Source organism: Mytilus trossulus, chromosome 5 (assembly GCF_036588685.1).
Source record: "Mytilus trossulus isolate FHL-02 chromosome 5, PNRI_Mtr1.1.1.hap1, whole genome shotgun sequence".
In the NCBI taxonomy this organism is placed as follows: Eukaryota; Metazoa; Mollusca; class Bivalvia; order Mytilida; family Mytilidae; genus Mytilus; species Mytilus trossulus.
This window is the reverse complement of record NC_086377.1, coordinates 83,192,445-83,210,234: the sequence shown is the minus strand read 5'-3', so window position 1 is coordinate 83,210,234 and position 17,790 is coordinate 83,192,445. Positions and strand designations below refer to the sequence as shown.

The following is a 17,790-nucleotide window of genomic DNA, read 5'->3' as shown; positions in this document are numbered from 1 at the left end:
CCTTAAAAATGCCTCTACCAAGTCAGGACTATGACAGTTGTTGTTTGATATGTTTTATCATCTGATTTTGCAATTTCATAAGGGACTCTCCGTTTTGAATTTTCCACGGAGTTTTTAGTGATTTTACTTTCTTTGTACTTTTATTTCTCTGTTTTTCATTATATTTTTTTTGTCTTGGTGTTTTCAGTTTATTATCGATTGATGAGTTTTACTGTCCCTCTGGTATATTTCCCCCCCCCCCCCCCCTTTTCAAAAGATTGTCGTTTGAAAATATTTTGGAAATCATTTTGTACTGTTGCTCATGTTTGACTGATGATTTTAAACATGTGCTACCTGGAACGATTGTTTGATTAGTGACTGGTAAACATGTGCTACCTGGAACGATTGTTTGATTAGTGACTTGTAAACATGTGCTACCTGGTACGATTGTTTGATTAGTGGCTTGTAAACATGTGCTACCTAGAACGATTTTTTGATTAGTGACTGGTAAACATGTGCTACCTGGAACGATTGTTTGATTAGTGACTTGTAAACATGTGCTACCTGGAACGATTGTTTGATTAGTGACTTGTAAACATGTGCTACCTGGAACGATTGTTTGGTTAGTGACTTGTAAACATGTGCTACCTGGAACGATTGTTTGATTAGTGACTGGTAAACATGTGCTACCTGGAACGATATTTTGATTAGTGACTTGTAAACATGTGCTACTTGGAACGATATTTTGATTAGTGACTTGTAAATATGTGCTACCTGGAACGATTGTTTGATTAGTGACTGGTAAAAATATACAATGATATTTTGTCACCGCAAATGAACCTTTATTTACATCAGGTGTTATTCATCTTTGAATGAATGTTTCTACTGATAAACATGGGGTAACCAAAGTATGTATATTTTTGAAAAAAGTGTTTCCGGCTTCCAGCTTCCAGTTTTGTTTAAGTCTTTGTGCTTCTAAGTCTATTTTTTTATGTTGCAATTTGTAAACTGCTATTTATATTTTGGTCGCATTAATTTTTTGCCATGGCATTTTCAGTTTGTATTCGTCAGTTTTTATCGTTTGAATTGTTTTACATTGTCTTATCGGGGTCTTTTATAGCGGACTATGCGGTATGGACATTGTTCATTGTTGAAGGCCGTACGGTGACCTATAGTTGTTAATGTCTGTGTCATTTTGGTCTCTTGTGGACAGTTGTCTCATTGGCAATCATACCACATCTTCTTTTTATATGTGACTTATGGGTTTGAATAAAACTTTGGTATCTTTTAACTAGTTTCTGTGTTTATTTATGATTGGACTGTCATGATCACTGTGTCGATGCTTCTTTCATTTTGGGCACAATAAATAAGAACAAAAACCTTTATTTACTTTTGATTTTATCTTTAAGGGTAGTAGAATGCACAAACAGTTTATACATATATACAAACACAAGACAGTTCTTACACACAATGTGCTACAATAATAACATCAACAACAAAACACAACTGTATCATATCATAATTATTTGTAAATAACAAAGTTTCTATATATTTAAAATAAAACAGTAGTATTAATTTATAGATTACTGTTTGAAGGCAAAATGTATAAGCAATGAAAAAGGCTGACAAATTGATGACACATCTGGCATAAGATTTTATAGTACACATTTGGGGTGCTTGAGTGCAAGGAAAAAAATATCAAGCATGAAATCATACTATTATTATTATTGTAAAATCATATCCGACATAAAGCCTCCTCGTGGGGTTATTGAGTATTTCTTTATTCAGCTGTTTTAATAATGGTTATTTGGTTATTCGGTTACAAGACCAAATATTTTATGATTATTTAATTATCTAGAACTGTATTTTTGATTATTTGATTATCTTGTTTAGAAAAACAATTAATGATTCTGTGATTATATTGTTAAAAAAAATATGATTATATGATCACTCGGACACCCCCATGAGGGGCCTCACAAAATCTAATCTCTATTGAATATTATTGAGTATAATAAAAATGTTAAAAGGGCGAATCAAACAGAAAGTTGTATAGCATTACGCTTAAACACAAAGAAACAACACATGGTGTAGATAACCGTAGAGACGCACAATTTGTAAGTCCATAAATGTTTTGTGATATGTTCTCAAACACTTTCAAATATTTGATTATATAATATAACCAAACAATTATCACTGAATTCAAATTCCGTTTTTCTGATGAATGAACAAGAACGTGTCCATAGTCCATGTTCAGTGGACCGTGAAAATGGGGTCAAAACTTTAATTTGGCATTAAAATTAGAAAGATCATATCAAAGGGAACATGTGTACTAAGTTTCAAATTAATGTAACTTTAACTTCATGAAAAACTACCTTGACCAAAAACTTTAACCTGAACTTTACACTATTTTCTATGTTCAGTGGACCATGACATTGGGGTCAAAACTATAATTTGGCATGCAAATTAGAAATAGCATATCATGGGGAACATGTGTACTATGTGTCAAGTTAATTGGACTTCAACTTCTTCAAAAACTATCTTCACCAAAAACTTTAACCTGAAGCGAACGGACGCACAGACGGACGAACGAACGAACGAAGACACAGACCAGAACACATAATGGCCCTCTAATATCATACGTGGGGCATAACCATTATTTCATTTGATAGAACAGATAAAATTGAGAAAGGAAATGGTGAATATGCATTACATGCATTTTTGTTCAAAACCTTATTGATGAAGAGACATTTTTATTTACAAGCTTACATTTAAATTAGCTGCTGTCATGTTTTTAGAAATGCATGAAGGACAATATTCGGTCTCTGATTTAGTTTTTTTATATGTGCATACTTTAGTATCCATTAGACTATATAATCACTCGGACACCCCCATAAGAAATGCATGAAGGACAAGATTGTATCTAGGGAAGATATTTATATATTTTATGTTTAGTTTATTTACTGGTATGATCTCCATAGTTCAGCTACACACCTGGGGAATTTTTAAGTATAAATACACATGTGTAGCTGCCAAACTAAATTCTGAGTATGACCAAACGTGAAGGGTGAGAAAGTACATAATTTGTGTATCAGTTTAAACTCTTATAAGTTTGAGGTATATAATTGTTGAAAACATGCTGCACAGACTTACGTTTTGACCTTTGAAAAAAAAAGTGCTAATGAACTTTCCATTCTTGGATACAAATTCGTACGAAACTTCAGTGTAAACATGGTACAGTTAAAGCTGTAAAAGAAGCTGAGAAATTACACTGTCCTGTTTACTGAGAAATCACACTGTCCTGTTTAATGAGAAATTACACTGTCATGTTTACTGAGAAATCACACTGTCCTGTTTACTGAGAAATCACACTGTCCTGTTTAATGAGAAATTACACTGTCCTGTTTACTAAAAAATCACACTGTCCTGCTTACTGAGAAATTACACTCTCACTGTTTATATTTACAGAAATGCAACCTTTATTTGTAAATGGGGAATTACAAATATAGACTGATACTTGTATACACATTACAGAAAGAAAGACATAATAATAGCCATTTATTTACAAACAATTTCAATCTAGCAGTTCATCAGTTGATCTCTGTCCAACATGTAAATGGTATTATTTAACTATACAAAAAAAAAGTAACTTTACAAATGATGATAAGTTTAAATTTAATTGATTTCTAAACACAGCTGGTTTACCCACCAGCATAACAAATTAAGTATAGTTTACGAGTTTTTACAATCAACGGGTTGATGCAACTACTGGCGGTTGTTACGTTCTAACGGGTATAACCAGCGCAGTAGTTATGACATATCACGTGTGCAAATTATCTGTTTACAAAATTATGTATTATCAAAAACACGAAGGTTTGTTCATCTAGACGTATGTGCTCAAACACGCTACATGAATGGATAACAACTTTTAAATTCCTATTTTTGTACAAACATTTGCTTATGTCGAAAATGGTATACTGAACCTGGTTTATAGCTAGTTAAACCTCTCACTTGTATAAAAGTCGCATTAAATTCCATTAAATTGGCGCCAGTGTGTGAACAAAGTAAGTAGACATAATAGGTAACATTGTCAAAAATAAGGATACAGCAGTAAACATTGTGTTATAGTCTTAATCATTATAAAAAAATCAAAAAGGCATATAGACAAAGCATATTTGCAAAAACGAAAGCGAGAATACAAAAATTTACCATAGCACAATAACAAAATGACGGGCTGTATAACTACTGAGCCACGTCAAATTGATATTGGGATTGTAGGAATCAACTCTCATAAAAGGGGTTAGTACATATTATAGCTTTTTCCTTGCCATGCATGACACTCACATGAAATATGTTTAAGATAAAAGATTGTTATCACTATTACATTGTGATTCATTCACATACTGTAAATTCAGAAATTATTTTGAGGTTTTTATTAATGCGAAAAATGCGACTGAGTGAGTATCGCATTAATAAGAACTCACATTCTTAAACTGATACATATATTAGTATAAAGATTCTTTTGACATTGTAATAATTACTATCGCTTTTTTTTTGTAAAAAAAGGCAATAATAAATGCACGCAATAATTTTTGAATTTACAGTGGATTATTGAAGTGACCAAATCGTAATGCCTGGGATTGACAATACTTCCTTCTATTAATTGTTAACTGATGGTTTTCCTAGCTGTTTTTTCTGAAAGAAATTACTTTTATTTTATTTGAAGCATTTATGAAGAGTTGCCATATCTGTGCTAGTAACTTCTGTCTTTTCTATTTGCTCTGCTAGATCTGCATAAATTGAGTCTTTTCGTAGAGCTTTGAGAAATTCATTAAATCCCTGTTCATTTTTACGCAACAGCATGTCCATTAAATTCCTGTTCTTTTCCTGTGGTGTTTTACCAGATTCTATCTTCTTCCCATCATCAACTGACACCACCTCTCTTGATATTAGATGATCTACTATGCTCTCGTGTTGTATATCAGTGATAACCTTGAGGTAATTCTTTTGTAGACGAACTTTATACAACGGAACATTCCAAACTGAAAAGCCTACAAAATATAAAAAGAGAGATTTTATTTGCCTAAGTGCTATAGCATAGATTACCTTAGCCGTATTTAGCACAATTTTGTGGAGTTTTTGGTACTCTATGCTCTTCAACTTTGTTCTTGTTTAGCTTTGTAACTGTTTTGAACTGAGCGTCACTGGTGAGTGTAGGCGAAACGTACGTCTGGCGTATTGCATTATAGTCCTGGTACCTTTGATAACTATCGACCTTTCATGACTTAAGAGGAAGTTAAGTTCAGAAAAGTGATTTGGACCGCCTGAAATTTATTACATGTTGTTTTCTCTTTTCAACATCACTTGGTTGATACCTCTGGCTATGTACTTTCATTACCCTAGATTATTCTGCTCAGTTGTTCTTACATTGGTACTGACATGATGTATAACAAACCCTTATAAAATTTTCTGTTTATCAATTTAAATATTATGCAGAAACTAAGGTTTCAACTCATTTGCTGCAAAGTTGGTCTTAAATGGATTTGGCTAATTTGTAGGTCCTTTTTAGCTATTTAGCTTTTCTACTGTTGCAGTTTCATTCATTGTTATATTAAATCTAATGTTTCACGAAGAAGCTGAATATAGAAAGATCTTACATTTCTTCATTCAAATTGCATATATTGAATTGATATTTATGCCTTGTAATTATCAAACACATATGGAAATTCCGTTAAATTTTTTAAGAGGGATGGTAATTATACATAATACAGTAGTGGTAAGTGCATCAGACTACGAACACAAAGGTTCTTGGTTCGCTCCCCGTTCCGGGATGAAAATTGCAGGGACTGAATTTTGGGCTCTCCCTGGAAACCATTTGTGAGTATGGTCTTGAGGAAACGATGATAGTCCGTCGGAAGGGAACGATAAATGGCTGACCCATGTTAAGAGAGAGTCATATCTCTTGCACGTAAAAGACATCCTTGTAGATTTCGAAAAAGAGCAGACTAATGCCGCTACAAGTCAGCACTCACATCCGCAAAGTGGAAAGGGATTAATATAAGTTGCAAACCTTGTTTCCCAATCCCCTATAAATAAATATGTTTAAACTATTCATATACACAATGTATGGTAAATTGCTATTTTGGTTTGGTATTTTTGTTCTTAATCTGAAAACAATTCATAGTTGACCAAAACTAATGTTTTTGCAATAGAAATGATCGAGATTCTTTTCTACAGTTTTTTTAATTATTCTAATTATTTTAAGTAATTATTCATTGAGTACCTGTTACGAATCTGGAAAATAGGATATTAGATGAATTTTACTATTATATGTCCCTTATAGTCACATAAATTCAAATACATCGTGGGCTTTTTCAGTGAAGCTTTATTAGAAAAACATAGATACATATGAGAAATAAAGCGTAATTTTCATGAAAAGAATTAGAAGATTAATAATACAAATTTCAGAAACAAAATTGAATAATATGGCTTTTATCAAACTGTTGAAGGTGAAACCAAAGCAGATGTAATGAAATACACAAAATACTATGACAAAAAAGACATTTTAAAAAATAATTGTTATTTCTCCTAAATGTCTAAAGCGTTTTCCTGATAAAACTTCACTAGGAGTGTCAAACCCATGGTCAATTGAAAGATGGATTTCGCAATCTCATTAATCAGAGCTTTTTGAATATAAAAATTGTAATCTTAGATACATATTTCTTGTTTTTGGTTATAATTATTCTTATTTTGTAAAGAACGATACTGATTCTACCAGAAAATATACCCAAAATGATGATTAACTTTTTGATCGACAATATATTTGTTGAGTTTGAAAAATGATAATTCAACAGAAATTCGGTATTCCAATGGGTACTAATTGTGCACCCTTACTGCTCAATTTGTGTTTGTACTTGTATAAAGCAGAATTCATTTTGAATCTTCTAAAAGACAACTTCACCAAACACAAACACAAACAAGTTGATACGGATAGAGATGTTTAGTGTATTAACAAAGATGGCTTTAATTTTACATTTGATACCTATTAATCCTTAGATGGTTTGAAAGTTCATATGTTTCATTAATACAAATTTATTGATGCACACCTATTGTATATATAAAGTTTATTCTTGATGCAGTGTAGATGTGTTTACCTTAATGCAGGAAACTATTGAAGAACAATTTATTTCCCATATATATGCAGTGATATTGATTTTCGCATCATGCAGTGAATTTTGATTTTCTATTGTTTCAAAATGAATCAAGCCAAAAAGAAATCAAACCCATCTGAGGAACTTTTTTGCATCTACAAAGTATTATCAAATCAAATACACTATGTGTCGTATGTCACACTAACATGCGCAGAGGTACCAAAATAGTTTATGTTTCAGTATAAACATTCGTTGCTTGTGTTTATGACCCCTTTAGTCATACCTTCATTTTCAGCAGATACTAATGTTGGACTTGGACTGATATCGTGTGTTACACATTCCAAATCATTAGCGATATCTTCGTATCCATTATTAAGTAATCCATCAACAAATACACTGTATGCAGGTTCTTTTCTTTTAACCACAATATCCAGCAATGCTCTGTTTTGATCATCTTGTCCCGCATGTTTTTCAATACGGCGTCTGTCATCTACTGATATCACCAGATGTGTCATCATATGATCTAAAATTTGACTGATTTGTATGTCCTGTATGATTCTGTCTGCATTATCTCTGATTTTATCTGTAATTGTAGTAATACAAAATTTCGTTTAGCATGTAAATTGACTCAAAATATCAAAATGATTATATTTTGTATTCAGTTAGCATACTGCATTAACTGATTTATTTTCAAAATATGTATTGTCAAGCAAACGAAAAGTCTGAACTTTAGTTCAAGTTTTGAAATTGCACGCATACAAAATATGGAATATAAAAGTTGAGCACAGCTCAAACTCTCAAGACAGTATCTAATTCTATGTAAGAACCTTCAACTTTAGCTCACAGATATGATATTCCTGTATAAGAAGCAAACTCCCGAAAATGTACATAAATATATAAAGTGATATTCACAGTAAAATAGATATGTTATGTCAAGTTTTCCTAAAGTGTTCAGGCCTCGACAATAACGATTGTCCGGTACCAGAGGGGAAAAAAGTCGGACAAGTAAAAGCTGTATCAAGGGTTGTCCGTCGGGACAAGTTCAATTATTCTGCAGAAAATAAATGTAATCCAACTTTGATGAACAAAGTAATTATAAACAAAAAACAAGAACACAAACATTAATTTGACATGTTTCTGTATTCTGTTTATTCAAATGCAAAACCGTTTTCTTCAACATGTTTACATGCAATCGATAATTTTTAGCTGGTTCTTTGTCAGGTATGTTTTAAAAGGTGAAAGGTATACTATTCTCGGAAACCAGTCTTACCGACAGGAATCAATGATGCACTTTGTAGATAAGGTAACTTTTCAGGACAGTTCGTCACCTCAACAGGTTTAGCTCCAAGTTTAATAGACAGTTTGGCACCGTAGGAGACATATTTAGTAGACATGATTGATAGACAGTTTGGCAAGGCAGGAGACATTTCGGGACCAAGACAAATCAGTACCTCATTTTGATACCTTAATCTGTTCCTTATAATAAATACCATACCGGTAATTTTTTCACAAAAATATTTTTTTTTATTTACCATAAAATTCACAAAATCATATTTGATCATTAGCAATCAGACCTTATCTTCTTCTTTTTATTGATTGCATTTGAATTAATTTTTTCAACTTTAAAAAAACAGGATACAAATCCAATGAGTTAACAGGCCTATTAGATGGTGCCTCATGTGCAGAGTCATTGATGAAAACTAGAACCTAAGTCCTGTGACATGACTAGATTCAGTTGTACTTGACTCATATTTTTGAAAAGTATTTCAAAAGAAATACATCAAATTCTGTTCTATTGTTTCAATTCGTTTTGTTCCTTTAATCAACTTAAGATGTAAACTGGTTATTTTTAATAAAAAAAAAATGGACAAGTACAATTTCATTCGGACAAGTAGGTTTTGGTAGTACTTGTCCTACTCAACAAGTTGAAAAAAAAGTTATTGTAGAGGCCTGGTGTTTATGCCGTAATCAAACTAAATTCATTTGATGTGTATTGATTGATATTTTGTCTCGGGTACATTTTTCTTTAATAATTTGTTAATGTTTTTTAACTAGCTTATCAGTACGTTATGCTTATGTGTGTCTGTTAATTGTTTGTTTGCTTTATGTCATAAAGGCAACAGTAGTAAACCGCTGTTCAATAGTCATAAATTGATTAAGGTAAAACAAATCCAGGTCACAAACCAAAACCGAGGGAAACACATCAACTATATGAGGGAAACAATGCAACAACAAAAACACTGAAATGCTAAAAAAACAAATGCCTGCATACATAGAAACGGACTATTTGGTATCAATCTGACGAGTTAAGCACAAAGTGCCTTTTATATTTGGTTTTTATATGTTTCTTTTACACAACTGTCACAGGTTAAAGAAAGGTTAGTTTTCAAGATTGGTTCTAAATATAGAACTTAAAATATCCAAAAAATTTCTGACACATATATATGCATTGAATTGACATAAACCAACAATTAACAAAGGAAACGCAGGTCATAACAAATGAAAAAAATAGAGTGCATTACTTCACAAGAGTAGTATACCTATATTACTATAACATTTCAAAGAAATTAAATTAAAAACCAAAAAAAAAACCTTAACAGCTAGAAGCAAACATATACAAATAGTTTGAAAGAGATTCCTAGATGATTCCAGATGCCACCTGTATACAAATTGTCTGAAAAGCTACTGAGTTGACTGCAAGTGATTTTTTTAAACATAACTGAATGAACCGCAGTGAATATGGCTGAAAATTGACTGGGAGACTGAACATGACGGAATATTCAAATTTCAGATTAAGATTCATTTACGAATGCTAACTATTCCGTAAATAAAAATCTACTGAAAAGCTTCCATGCCTGTTTTCTGTCGTAGCATATTATTACCTGTAACTTTTTCCACAGCTTTTAATGTTTTTGCATCTATGTTCTTCACAACCTCCTCTAAACAACGTACACCTTTTCTTATATTAACTAAAGCTTGTTTAATAACCCGTATTGTAGGTTTTACTGATCTGTCTTTTCTCCAAGTAAATAACACTTCCTTATTTTGGGCTGTCAAATCGGGACTACATTTGTCGATGTTTTCTAAATCCGCTATGGACAATCCGAGTTCTGTTCCAAGTTGAAAAACCATTTTTCCAATCTGTGGTGCTAGCTTGTCTAAAATTTCATCTGTAGGGATACAATCTAATATATCGTCTGAAATTCCTATAAGAGAATTCAGATTTAAATAATACATGTAAGTGAATAATTTTACATGGACTCATGGAAATTAGTCTAAAAGGAACTGTTTAAACACCTTGTTCATGCTTTATTAAAACAACAAGATTTCCTGAATCTCGATCAACTTTTAGTGTCAAATGGTATTTACTGACTCGATTCTGAACATGCGTTTTTCTTGTATTCGCATTCAAACTTTTTGCAAATTATACATTAATCACTATTCAATTAGGCCGTTACTCACACTGCCAGAAATCCACAAAATCTTTTCCTTCAAATGATGTTTTTAAACATTCATAATATTTTCTAGGACTGGTTTTAGCTGACATGAACAACACGATGGGTGCTTCGTGTGGAGCAGGTTCTGTGTACCCTTCTGGCGAACCTAAGATCACACCCAATGGTTAGTGGGGTTCGTCTTGCTTAGTCTTTAGTGTTCTGTGTTTCTCCTTTGTATACTATTTTGTTTCTGTTTGTCCTTGTCTTTTTTAGCCATGGCATTGTCAGTTTATTTTCGACTTATGAGTTTGAATGTCCCTCTGGTATCTGTAGCCCCTCTTTTTGAAAGTGCTGTTTGTAAAATGCCTATCACAAAATGCACAATTATTATCAGTCAAGTAAGTTTTTCAAATCTATTTTTTTTCTATTACACGTATATGTTGACATGTTTAGCAATTATTACGGAAATAATTAGCCTCTGAAATTTTACTTTCTTCACAAACAGACTCACAAGTGCACGCTACCATGTGTTATGAGTGAATGACAAGAAAGCAAAGTGGCATACATGATCACTAGCCAAGTCATTGGTCTAGTAAGAGTTAAACATAATGACAAAGTGATTATAAGTAAAAACTGCCCATAAATTGACAAATCAACACTTTCAATATTAGATCCTGTTTGTGTTTTTCCTAAACACAACAATTAACGAACACAACAATTAACAAACACAATTCATGTTTATGCTTCGGTCAACTTAATTTATATGAGAATATGTGCATTACTTGACAACATATGCAGTTTCTATGATTTTAAACTGAATGTAAGACATTAGTTAATAAGAAGAATGAATAGACAGACATAGCACTATAGCCAAGCCCACACTACGTTTGACCATGGGTTAATAAAGTCACTGTTAAGCATCATTTCTGTTGACAGTACAGTAAAACAAAAATACTAGATTTCGTTTAAAGTACATGAATATCTTAAGATACAGTTTACTCACTAGATTTCACTTGTTTTCTTCTCCTGACCTGAAAATGAAGTCGTATAAAACTGTATTGTAACTATTTAATATTATTCTTCCGGTGTATCTTAAATGATTGCCGCAATTCAATTCACAAATACGTATCATCAGCATTGTTTCATCATACAGATGTAAAAACATGTGTATAATATCGCCATTGTTTTAGGACCATTTTCGAATAATATGGAGGTATTTGTTGTATTTTGTTATGTTTACATAATTTGATAAATAGTGTCAAGTATGACTGTTTATTTAAAAAAAAAGTTATCCAATAATTAAGAAAACAAATAGCACATGTTCATATCTTATATATCTGGGTCATTTCTCCTGCTATGTCGGCAAGGCTTGGGAAATAAACCCGATGCATATTTAATGAAATATTATTAACAGTTATGTAACAAGATATCAATTATTGACACAAGTTTCTGTATTTATGTAAGCATTCCAGCGATCTAATTGTGAAATTTAAGTACATATCTTTGATGTAAGCGGCTCTTAAACTTCGATTTGATGTTTTCAAAATCGTAGCTAATTTACTTTGAAGTGACCATTATTGAAAGGGAGATCTGCAAATGCAAAAATCACTTTATCTCTATATAGCTTACCATGCATAATGTGTGTGTTGTTAATTTCATCTCTTGAAAACTTTTATCTAGATCTCCAAAACATATTGAATAATTCTCTTTCAAGTGAATAAGTGTCAAAAACTTGACCATCTGTGTATTTCCTGTGTAATTCTTGACAATATCTCTCCAATCTATCTCTTCCATTCCAAGACCAAGTGCTAATTCATGTATCAAGTCTTCCTCACAAGTACCAGAAAGACGAAGCAACTCGGGGTTACTTGGAATTTGATCTAAAGAATATTCACTCAAACCTACAAGTTGTATAAAACGTAAACATTGTAAAAAGATAGTAATAATTATGTAAATGTGATGATACATTACTAAAACACTATTAGTCAATATTAGTAAACATTGTAAAAAGATAGTAATAATTATGTAAATGTGATGATACATTACTAGAACACTATTAGTCAATATTGGCAACAAATATTAGTAAACATTCTAACAATATTGGTAAGCAAGCCAACCAACTTTGGACCAACATAGAGTAGTGAAACATGACAAAAACAGTAAGGGTGTATATGTTAGTCAAGTCTTATATATATCATGTATATAAACTCATCCTAGATACCAGGATTATTTTGGGATTTACGCCAGACGTGCGTTTCGTCTTCAAAATATTGACTTGCTGTCTCATCAGTAACGCTTGAATAATTGGTGATATTTTTTCGTGTTAATGGAACACAAAGATAGCCGATACACATTTCAATTCCAAATGTTTAGAACTGGATTATTGTGAATCTTACTAATGTTTTGTATTTATGTTATCAGCTCACAATATAAAGTCATAAGAAACCTCAAATAAAAAAAAATAATGTTTTTTTTTTATAACTCAATGGATAGTTTTCATTATAAAACTTATGTACATATACTGTTTTCTGAAGAAAATTCTTTAATTTATTCATATTTAGAAGAAGTTTACTTTATTTTAATTGCTTCCTTGCAGGAAGAAATTCCCAGACATATTTTCCGTATGCAGTGTGACCCATCTCGTAAAAATCCCGTGATCACAATACGCATGGATGTCCTTAAAATAGACTATATAGCTAGTATCTGAATTTACATGTTAAACACGTGCTCAATTTCCATGCTTTTTTTGTTGATTTTTTGTCGATTGTTGACAAACAGGTCACAATCGTTAAACTTCGGCTTCAAAACACAAACTTTAATTGCCTGCCATATTTTGACAACAACACTGACCGATTGAAAAAAAAATTGACGATTATACGAAATTTACACGTATAAAAAAATTAAAAAAATCGTGCACAGAAGACTAACCTTATGATGTTTGTATGCATTGGTTCAAGAATTGGAAGAACATTATTTTTCACCGGTCACTCGTTTCTTATGACTTTAAATGGAAATGAAATATACTCCTAAGATACATAATTTACCCGCGAAGGAATTATGATATTTTTGAGATCTTTTAACAGAAAAGAAATTGTCAATACATTTACCTGGACAACTAGGATCACACTGCATTTGTTCCTATAAGGAAAGAAAAACCTTTTTATTATTCTACAATTATTTGTAGCTAACGTAATCCGGCTAACCTACCAAGAAACAAAAACATAGAATCTACTTCTAAGTTATATGTTAGTATAATGTTAAACTAGTGTTGATAACCAAACTATCTTGAACAAGTTTAATCAAGCAACAATTTGTATGTGCCTGTCCCAAGTCAGGAGCCTGTAATTGTTATTGTAATTTGTTGGTGAACATCCTACTAGTTTTTCGTTTTACGCATGAGTCACTTCGTTAGTTTTCACTTTGGAATTGTTTTACATCTGTCATTTCAGGGCCTTTTATGGTTGAAAATATGGTATGTTTTTTTTCTAATTAGTGAAAGCCATACCATGACCTAGCATTGTGAATTTGTCATTTGATCTCTGGTGGAGAGCTTTCTCATTGGCAATCATACAACATCGTCTTGTTTTCATATTAATCATAATATTTGGAATTACAAAGTTACACCAATGAGACTACCACAAAACCTTTATGTGACTTTTTTGGAGGGATTGTATGGTTTGTTGTGCGACCTTTTAATACACTGATCGTGTTGTCCTACCTATTATGACATTTTGAGTAAGTGTAAATTTGCATGGTGGTTGAAGCAGGCATAAGAAAAGAACATCATCATGTATAGCAACTGGTCTCTTTTTGTAGTTCGAAAGATTCTCTCAGTTTTGTGTTTTTTACTTCAGTTTGTAAGTTGTAAATGAATTTTCGAGATTTAAACATCATTCTGCTAAAAAAAAATGTCTGCGCCTAATGTATACTATTCATTACACTGTGTCTATGAATTGCAGCACATTGATTAGGGGTTTTATCAAATAATTGCTACACTGGCATTGCTGTTAATTATACTCCAAAAAGTTACGAAAAATATCAGATGGAAAGCTAGAGTTGAAAAAAAAAATGATTGTTATCATACTGATGAATAAAATTGTCCTTGTATTTTTTTCTTTTATGTTTCAGCTTTAAATTTTGCGATTTGATAGGGGACTTTCCATTCCGGATTTTCCTTAGAGTTCCGTATTTTTGTATTTGTTTTTTTTTTATTTATTTCTTTATAAAGAAACAAACCAACTATATCATGTCCATAAATATCTGTCTTTTATGCATCATAAGAAAATATTCAATATGAAAATAATTAAAGTAAAGTACATACCAGTTTCTGATTCCAAACTCTCCAGTTGTGTTTAATGTTTTCACCATGTTCGCAAAGAAATTCCTCTGTATCTACAACCATATATTCTTCTGGAGTAAAACAGTTTAATTTTGAGCAGGAATACTCAGTGTGGAATGGTAACTTGTTGTTGGCTTTACAATGGATAGTTGACTGATAAAATTCAGATATTCTCTCCAAAGTGACAAACAAACAATCCCGGACACTGGTGGCTATATCAGGTATTATCAGGCCCTTGGAGCGCTTGTGGACAAGGTGCAGTAAGATCTTATTTCCTTCTACACAGACAACAATATCATGCTCTTTATCAAATGATAACCCAACAAACCCAGAAAACATAAGTTTCCGTCCTTGGTATTCTGTTAATGTCCACATACTCAGACATGCACATATTAGACGGTTTGGTAAGGCTGGAGGTATGATGGTTCCTTTGAAAACAAAGGCCAAACTTAGTGTCCTCTCTGGTGTACATTCTTGTTTCAAGAAATCTGTATCATTTCTTTGGGTAAGCATACAGGGTACAAAGAAGTTTTCTATTAGTAGACGACTTCCTGTTTTTGTATCATATCTCCGTTGTTCGGATATGATATCTAGATGTATTAGCATATCAATATGTACTCTTTAAATGGTAAAATCTGACAGAATTCTTCTTGTTCCCAAATCTGGTAGAGGTCTACTTTTTGTATCATTCCATTTTCAGACATCTTTTGAAAGGTTTTCCTTGTTTTATTTTCTTTGGGCCAAAATGCAACATCTATAAATATGAAATAAAGAAGATGTTATCAGACTTAATATATAGTTTATATTATGAGGTAATACCGGTCTATAAAAGCTAAATGATCAAACAATTGGTATTGCTCACTTAGATCATCACTGGAAAAAAACAAATTATTCTAATAATTAAATTGAATGTCCTTTATGTCAGGATTTGATGATCAAAGTTGAATTATTTACCATTTGGAAGAAAATAATCTGAAACAAGGCTTGCATGTGCTGTGGGAAAACTGCAAGTTTTCAACTGTTTGCATGGTTTCTACATGTTTTATTAGTTTTGAGGTAAGTTCCCAAGCTGTGATCCTTTTTGGTGGGTAATTTATTAATTTTGAGGTAAGTTCCCAAGCTGTGGTCGTATATATAAAGAAGACAACTATGTTAAACACACTGAATGTGTTTTTTTTCCTTGACAAATTCATGAAATATGATATTTATAAAATAGAAAAAAGACAGACAAAATATACCAGAGGGATATTTAAACTCATAAACTGAAAATGTCATGGCTAAAAAAGAAAAAGACAAACAGACAAATATGATATTATAAAATAGGGGCGAAATATAACAGAGGGACATTCATACTCATAAACTGACGTTGCCATAGATACGACATAATCCGTTATCATCTGTGAAACGAATATTTAATTAGACTATTTACCGGATTTGTAATCACATAAGCAACACGGCGGGTGCCACATGTGGAGCAGGATCTGCTTACCCTTCTGGAGCACCTGAGATCACCCTAGTTTTTGGTGGGGTTCGTGTTGTTTATTCTTTAGTTTTCTATGTTGTGTCATGTGTACTATTGTTTTTCTGTTTGTCTTTTTCATTTTTAGCCATGGCGTTGTCAGTTTGTTTTAGATTTATGAGTTTGATTGTCCCTTTGGTATCTTTCGTCCCTCTTTCATAACAGTCAACCAACTCGTGATGGTGTCCGTAAAAATTACTTTCAACTTCACCGTTTGGAACTATTGGTTTAATTTAGCAGGCATTTCTGCTCTATTGGTGAGATCTCACATTTCTGGATGAAATTTGTTCCCTCATATAAATAGAAAGTGACACAGCTACAACATGATGGGAGAACTAAGTATTAATAGTTGATATTTCATGATTATGAAGAATAAATGTCTGCAGACTTTCAGACAATTGATTAATCCAGGATATCTTCCATTAAAATACAAGTTTCATTTAAATCTGTGTATAAAACGTGTTGTATCTTTTGACAAATATTTCAAAAATGGGAACCAATGAATAATTTTTAACACTAGGCATCAATATGGGCACTTATACCATTTTGCAATTGTGTTTCATTTGTGGTCAAAATGCATTGATCCTGCAACAAAATTGAAAATACAAACATGGAATGCGCTTAAGAGACAACTACCTGACCAAAATGCAGAAAGCAGTCAAAGGCCACCAACACATCGAAAAAATCTCGTAACCCTAGGGGTGCATCAGCTGGTCTCTAAACAATAATGTATGTTAGTTTAGTGAAACTGAATGTCACACTAACCATGTCTACATTCACCTTCTATAAAAAGCCTAGTATAAGAGTTTCAGTTTAAATATATAAAAACTACACATTGTTTTCTTAAAACATAATTGTGTTGGAAATCAACTCATAATGAGATAGAACTACTTGCATTCTCAAAGTTTTTTAGCATTGTTCAAATATATCTTATATTTTGAAACCATGTAGTTCTATAGTCATACCGATACCTTAATACTAAATAAATATCAGTTTCAGTTTAAATTGAAAAACAATATATTATATTTAAGTTTCATAAAATTTTGATGAAGTAAACTTAAGAAAGAGAACAGAAACGAAAAATTCTGCATGCTTCCATTTCTAAGAAGTATAACTCTAGAATGCTAAAAGGGAAGGCACCAAAATTCAAACTTGATTTTTGTTTAGTGGTAATAAGCATTTTGTATAAAATTCATAAAGTTTGGTTGAGGCAGGGACTTTCTATACTAACGGGACTAGTCACTTATAACGATATCTATACACATTATCAGACTGATCTCGGTTGTAGCTGATGTCACTTGACTTTATAGCAAATCATTTCACATTTACGAAGTATTTTACATGAATACAAATAAACTATATATTCAA

General features: G+C 32.0%; 1 protein-coding gene across 1 annotated transcript; it reads right to left on the bottom strand.

Moving 5' to 3' along the window:
• Positions 1–1,393: 1,393 nt before the first annotated feature.
• LOC134719213 (uncharacterized) lies at positions 1,394–15,556 on the bottom strand. Its single transcript, XM_063582216.1, has 7 exons — positions 14,886–15,556; positions 13,672–13,702; positions 12,194–12,465; positions 11,568–11,595; positions 10,010–10,333; positions 7,411–7,710; positions 1,394–5,027 (listed from the first exon to the last, which is right to left on the bottom strand). The coding sequence occupies exons 1-7, from the start codon at positions 15,507–15,509 to the stop codon at positions 4,693–4,695; spliced, it is 1,914 nt and encodes a 637-aa protein (XP_063438286.1). The 5' UTR covers positions 15,510–15,556; the 3' UTR covers positions 1,394–4,692.
• Between the last annotated feature and the right edge of the window lie 2,234 nt (positions 15,557–17,790).